Source organism: Ictalurus furcatus, chromosome 23 (genome assembly GCF_023375685.1).
Source record: "Ictalurus furcatus strain D&B chromosome 23, Billie_1.0, whole genome shotgun sequence".
Lineage (NCBI taxonomy): Eukaryota > Metazoa > Chordata > Actinopteri > Siluriformes > Ictaluridae > Ictalurus > Ictalurus furcatus.
In genome coordinates, this window is record NC_071277.1 from 19,742,324 (window position 1) to 19,749,447 (window position 7,124).

The 7,124-nt window shown below is 41.7% G+C and overlaps 1 protein-coding gene across 1 annotated transcript in view; it reads right to left on the minus strand.

Moving 5' to 3' along the window:
• phf1 (PHD finger protein 1) overlaps positions 1 to 3,915 on the minus strand; it is a 15,236-nt gene extending 11,321 nt beyond the window's left edge. Inside the window, exon 1 of the mRNA XM_053611970.1 lies at positions 3,083 to 3,915. Coding sequence (XP_053467945.1) covers positions 3,083 to 3,129 — 47 coding nt within the window. The 5' untranslated portion in view covers positions 3,130 to 3,915. The remainder of the gene's footprint in view (positions 1 to 3,082) is intronic.
• Positions 3,916 to 7,124: the final 3,209 nt, after the last annotated feature.

Consider the following 7,124-nt stretch of genomic DNA (forward strand, 5'->3'; position numbering starts at 1 on the left):
TCTTTATTAATCACATATACATTACAGGCACCATGCACACTCACTCACTCACTCACACACACATACACACTCTCACACACACACACACACACACACACACACTCACTCATATATTGGGCATGCGAACGTTCAGTTTAAGTAGGACCAATTGCTAAACTTCACTCTTCCTGGGCGTCTAGAGTACACAGAACTATTGGATTTGTCTCGATGAGTACAGCGTCCTCCACTAATATTGGCACCCTTCGTAAATATGAGCAAAGAAGGCTTTTGTTCAAAAATTCACAAAAACACTCTGCTCTGATGGATATCAAACTATTTCAAACAACACACAAGTTTATCAAAAAAAAATTAAAAATCTTTGTTAAATATATGTGTGCCACAATTATCGGCACCCCTATGAATTTATAGGAGAAAAATGAATGTGAAGTATATTCCCATCGATACTGTACATTTATTTAGTACACCTGGGTGAGTAGGAACAGGAAATTGTTCGACCATGACTTCCTGTTTCACAGGGGTATAAATATGAGGTAACACATAGGCCGAATTCACAAAGTCATTCATAGCGATGGGTAAGAGCGAGGAATATAGCTGTGATGTGCGGCAAAAGGTTGTTGAGCTTCACACAATGGGGCGTGGCTATAAGAAAATAGCACAAGCACTGAAAACGCCCATTTCCACCATCAGGGCAATAATGAAGAAGTTCCAGTCCACTGGAAATGTTATGAATCGACCTGGAATTGGACGTGTGTCTATATCGTCTCAACGCACTGTGAAGAGGACGGTTCGAGTGGATAAAACATCTCCAAGGATCACAGCTGGAGAACTGCAGAAGTTAGTTGCGTCTTGGGGTCAGAAAGTCTCCAAAACTACAATCTGAAGTCTCCTACATCACCACAAGGTGTTTGGAAGGGTTTCAGGAAAAAAGCCTCTACTCTCATCCAAAAACAAACTCGAGCGTCTTCAGTGTGCAGACACTACTGGAACTTCAAATGGGATCGGGTTCTATGGTCAGATGAAACCAAAATAGAGCTTTTTGGTAATAAACACCAGAGGTGGTTCTGGGGCACACAGAGAGGTAGCCGTGTGGAAAAGTTCCTCATGGCCACGGTTAAATATGGAGGTGGATCTTTAATGTTTTGGGCTGTTTTCCTGCCAGAGGACCTGGACATTTTGTTAGGATACATGGCATCATGGACTCTATCAAATATCAACAGATATTAAATGAAAACCTGACTGCCTCTGCCAGAAAGCTTCAAATGGGCCGTGGTTGGATCTTCCAGCAGGACGATGATCCAAAACATCATCAACATCAACACAAAAATGGTTTACTGTCCACAAAATCAAGGTCCTGCCATGGCCATCCCAGTCCCCTGACCTGAACCCCATAGAACACCTGTGGGGTGAACTGAAGAGGAGAGTTCACCAGCGTGGACCTGGAAATGTGAAGGATCTGGAGAGGTTCTGTATGGAGGAACGCTCTCAGATCCCTCGCCATGTATTCTCCAACCTCATCAGGCGTTATAGAGAAGACTCAGAGCTGTTATCTCGGCAAAGGGAGGTAGCACAGATTATTGACTCAAAGGGTGCCAATAATTTTTGCACACCTATGTTTAATTTATTAATTTATTTTTTTTGATGAACCTGTGTTGTGTTTGCAATAGTTCGATATCCATGAGAGCAGAGTATTTTTGTGAATTTATTTTAACAAAAGATCAAAAGGTTCAACAATAAAGACGATTTTTCACAGCCTTCTTTGCTCATATTTACGAAGGGTGCCGATATTAGCGGAGGACGCTGTAAATGCTGCGTGATACCTAACATGTCCGAGAATTCCGCGAGAAATACGGAAATAAATGTATTATTTGTTGTTGTTTAAATCCAGTTGAAGTTTTCTGCCAAACTTTTTTTTTTTTTAATAAAATCTCCTTCCCACCGTCTTAGAGCCTCAGATCTCAGCTTTAGAACGTGCGCTCCAAACTTGTGCTGCTGTGTTACTCTCCATCTCCTCGACACATGGTTGATATCAGACTAACTGCAACGAGGACTGTTTAGGAGACTGGAGCCTCTGAGAGACTCTCCTTTATCTCTTTACATCAAACTTCACCAAATCAAGACTTATTTTCAATCCGTTTATTATCAGTGGAGTGTCTGCTGTACACGTCCCTGTGAATGAGCTGTTACTATAGAAACGATAAAGTATTGGAAAGAGTGCATTAATATTCATATAAACCTGTGATGTGCAGCTGCACTACTGTCCGAGCTCCTGTTATAGAAAATTAATCAACACCTCCTGACCAATCACGGTCCAGAATTCAACGGCGCCGTGGTGTGAGATAAATTAACGATGAAAGACGCTCGGAGTCTTCAAAACTCTCCTTGATGAGATCTGTTCTGAGAGGACACTGTTCGAGATTTTCCCTCGGAGAAACACACACACTCACTCGGAGCACAGTTTAAAACCCCAAACTGGAGAAACGGGACCTGGAAGACCTCACATCCGCGCACAAGAAGCACAAGTGTGCTGTTTCTCAGCTCAAGCGCACCTGAGGGCATTCTGTAGAAGTTTTGTTAAGAGTGAGGAAAAACCAGCAAACTGTAGCAAAGTTGTTCCCTGAGAGTCTTCAGGAAGCTAAAGTGCTAATCTCGCTCAGAGTAAGGCGCGTGCATGGCGACAGGACGGTGTTTGAATGATCAGCATCATTCAGCATTGAGGCAGCTGCACTGAGGCAATCAGCTATGCAGTGGCACACATGATCAAATGCATTCATCCTTATGCAACAGCCTATTGTAGTGCACTCCGCTCACAGAGCCGTCATAACGCATCATCATCTACATGCAGATTTGAAAGAAAAGAGGAAAAAAACCCAAAAAAACAAGAGAAAAAAATAAGATCAAGTCAATTACGAACTGAATCATTTAGAATGCATGTAAGGATTTGATCCGTGCATGCAACTCTGGACACATGCGCGCGACACACGCATGACGAGCCAGTGAATCAATTAATTAAGCAAAGAAAAAAGAAAAAAAAAAGGATAATCGCGCGAGCTGTGCTCTGCTGGCAAAGGGCTCGCGAGCTAACCTGGAAAGTCGCGCGGGGTCACCGAGCCCGCCGCGCGAGCTTGACATGAAACGTCCGACCTTCCCGCTGTGATGTTTTCGCCGCGCCTCACAATTACTGTCGGCGATATGGATTTATGATGGACGCACACACACACACGCGCGCGCGCGCGCTCGCCCAAAAAAAAATAAAATAAAATAATGAAACCCCTGGACGCGTCAGTGTCAGTCAGTGAGCGGTCGCGCGCTTGGTCCGTCCGTCTGTGTCGCCGCCGGCCGTCCTGCGCGAGCGCCGTTTCGTCATGTTCCCGTGCTTTTTTTTCCCGTCTCCCGCTGATGTTATTAAACGCGGCTGTCAGAGACAGTGGAGCCCGCCAGAGACGCCATCATCTCCGCCTCTCTCTCTCTCTTTCTCTCTTTCTCTCTCTCTCTCGCGACTTGTTGTGACGCAGACATAAAACACGGAGAGCGATAACGGAGTGGGAGGGAGAGCGACGGCCCCGAGTGTGTGTGTGTGTGTGTGTGTGTGTGAACACCTTCACATCTGTACATCGACCCGGTGATGCCGGAGGCGTGTCGCGGGTTTAAAGGAGAGTTCCGGTCCCCCACTGCCGCGCGCACGCCAATGTGTGTGTGTGTGTGTGTGTGTGTGCGCGCGCGCGCGCTCTCTCCTCTCCACTAATTAGCTAAAGTTTCGGACTGTCCTAATTGGCGCGAGCCGAAAGAAGCACGCGGGACTTGTGGGAGAAATGTTTATACTGATGAAGTGTTTTATTATTATTATTATTATTATTATTATTATTATTATTATGCAATAGCTTTATTTTATTATTAATTCTGGATATACCCTACTTGCACATTCTAATATTTATTGTAACAGAAACAACAATCAAAGAAAAACAAGACGAAGAACAACAACAAAGAGCTGTACTTGATCATTTTTAATTCTAATTCAATATTAATACATTCTGGTCATAAATATATTTAACAGTTTTGCAGATTGTATGCATAATTTAATGCTATTATTATTGTTGTTGTTAATTATATTAATCATTATAGTTGTATTTCTTTATATACTATAGTATTATCAGATTATTATTTATATTATTATAATATTTATATTTATTCACATAAATGTGTACATTTATTTGCTTCCATTACTAGACAGCAGATTTCCGCACCTCAGTAAGAGTATAGAATATGTGTATATACATTTTTTACTTATCCCGACACTCTATAGGCTGATGAAACCCACCAGATTTATTATGCATAGAGTGGTTAAATAAATAAAAAAAACCTATGATAAACCTATGATAGAAAGCTGTAAGCTTATCATAACTGAGAGCATGTAATTCAGTGATATTCATGCTGTGATATTCAAAATGGCCTCTGGGCAGCTGAAGTGTCAGTTCTCCCACAGCACACCAGAGGGCATGAACACTGCACTTCCTCAAAGGAAGGAATTTTACCTGAAATACGATGCTGGCTTCATTTCAGTGTCTTGGGGAATCCCATGTTAAGCTGCTTATTGGAGGAACTGTAGATTTCAGGAGCAGAACTTTACCCAGAAGGTACTGGGATTTTCCAGAGATCACAGATCATTCAAGTTTCAAATACTGCTAACTCTCTTCATTTAGACAAAATAGACGTACGGATGGCTGCTTTTGGGGGAGGGAGGGAATGCCCCTGTGGTCGAAAAGCACTGCAAATGTGTCCTCTAGAATGCCCCTAAGGTTGATAAAACGCAATATGCCCTTTAGGGTGCCCTTATTTTGGAGAAAATGAATGAAATGCGCTGAAGGCTGCTAATCAAAGGGAAAAAATGGGATGAAATGCCCTCTAGGGTGTCCCATGTCTGAGAAAACACCATAAAATGCCTTGTAATGTGCATTTACTTTGGAGAATACATAATGAAGTGCTCCAATGACTGTCCTCGATGAAATGCCTTCTAAGATGCCCCTACATGCTAGACAAAATGAGGAAGTGCCCTCTAGAGTGTCCATACATGCTAGAAAACATGTTGAAGTGCCCTCTAGGGTGCCTCTAAGGTGGCATTCCAGTGGAGAATACCTGATGCAGTGCACTATAGGTACCCCTACATACAATAAAATTAGATGAAGTGCCTTCTAGGGGTTCCTATGTGCAGGAAAATGTGCCCTTTAGGGTAACTCTATAGCAGAAAAAAAACACTAATGCCCTTCAGGCTCAATGTAGGAGGTGGCTTTTTAATTTTTTTTTTGCCCCTGAACCTGTGTCTACCCCTGATATGTGAAGAAAACCATCTGCAAACAAACAAACAAACAAACCATTGTTACTGCCTGTCTAGAGTGGACCGCAAAATGAATGAATAAAAACAACAAACAAACAAACAAACAAATAAACAAAAGCAGAAATCTTTTTTTTTATAATAAATGGCCTATACTGTTCTAAATATCGTTTTGAAGGAGCTGTATGTCATTTTTACAGCCCTCTGCTGGCTATGAGGCGAATGGCTATTATGATGAAAATCTTAACAAGCCTTCCTTTTCTGTACATCTGACTTGCCGTTTTTTTAAATAAAAAAAAAAGGAGCCAGGAAAAGTGGATCCGCTTTGGATGGGGGTGGAGCCTATTTCTGGGCCAGAAAAAAAAGTCAACCAAAGCCTCAAATAATGAACATAGCTTAATTAAAGATTGCAGTTTTGCAAGTCCTGGATTTCCTAAGGTGCCATTTTGGTGACTGGATGATGACAGGATGATGGTAGGCCTATTTTCAGTTCTAAAAATTACAAACCGCTGCTTTAACGACCGAAGGACGAGAGGGATTTAATATTAGCACTGTCACTGGATAATTATAGGTTGTTTAATGTCATGCAGTTTGAGTCTATGAAACTGTATCCTCCTGTCCACCCTTCATTATACCCAGTGTAAAGATGTGCATTGGGGCTCGCTGTAAAACTTGTTTATAGGGATTCTGGTAACCACCGATGGGCGAGTTGTCCTATGACAGTTGATGTCAGAATGACAATAGCAGGCAGGGCCGGCAGGTTTTCATATAATGCTGGTAAACCAGCCTGTCATGAAGTCATTAAAGTGTTTTGGTCATGAGTGTGAAGTGTTTCAGCCATCAGTAAGAAAATCTTTCACCAAGCCAGGACTTTCCATGATTTATTTAAATCATTTATTTATTTAATTATTTATTTTTGTGCCAACATTTGAAAGGTTTTCCATTTTTTTTTAAACACCAAGTGCTAATCCTACTCAGGTGAATGAAGGTGAATCGTAATGGCCAACAGGAACATTTTCAACGCAGAGGTGTTAAATTAACACTCAAACTAACTTTACCAGAGCTTTAATGCAGCAAAAGTTCTGCATACAGTAAAAAGGTGGCTGATTTGCAAACGAGTCCTTCAGTTTAAACGACTCTTTAAAGTGAGTCGGAAGAATCGATTCGCCTACGCGAACGAATTGAAGGTTCCGATTCACTTAAACGAATTCGCACGAAAGAATCGATTCAGTGAAATGAGTCGTAACGCCCAGCGATCACATTCTCAGAGCAAAGAGGTGGGTTTACTGTATAATGAGATGGGAATAGCAGGAACATATTTAGTTTGTAGTATAATTTATACACATTTTAATATTATAAAATGCATTTGATTTTGTTTTAAGTAGGATTGGTTCGAGGAAATTATGTCTCTATTGCATTCTGTTGCAGAACTTTGGCTGTGTTTAATCTGTAACCGATCTAAACACGGTACACTGCTGCCTCTGCTCTCACTTCATAACTTTATCACACATGACAACGCAAAGACGCACACAGCATCGATGACCACGATGAAACCACACAACCTTATATTTTTGGCTAAAGCGGCGATGCGCACGTCCACGCCCGTTACATATTGATTTTTCCTCACAGCCGCTCTCTCTTTCTCGTTCGATTCCAAGTTAATAGACGTTCGTACGAGGAAATTTGTCATCAATTTTCCCTTTGATTTTTTTTATCACCGGTCAATTAGCGCCATAATATCGTGAAACCGTGATATTTTTTAGACTTATCATACCGGGGATATTTCAAACCGTAACAT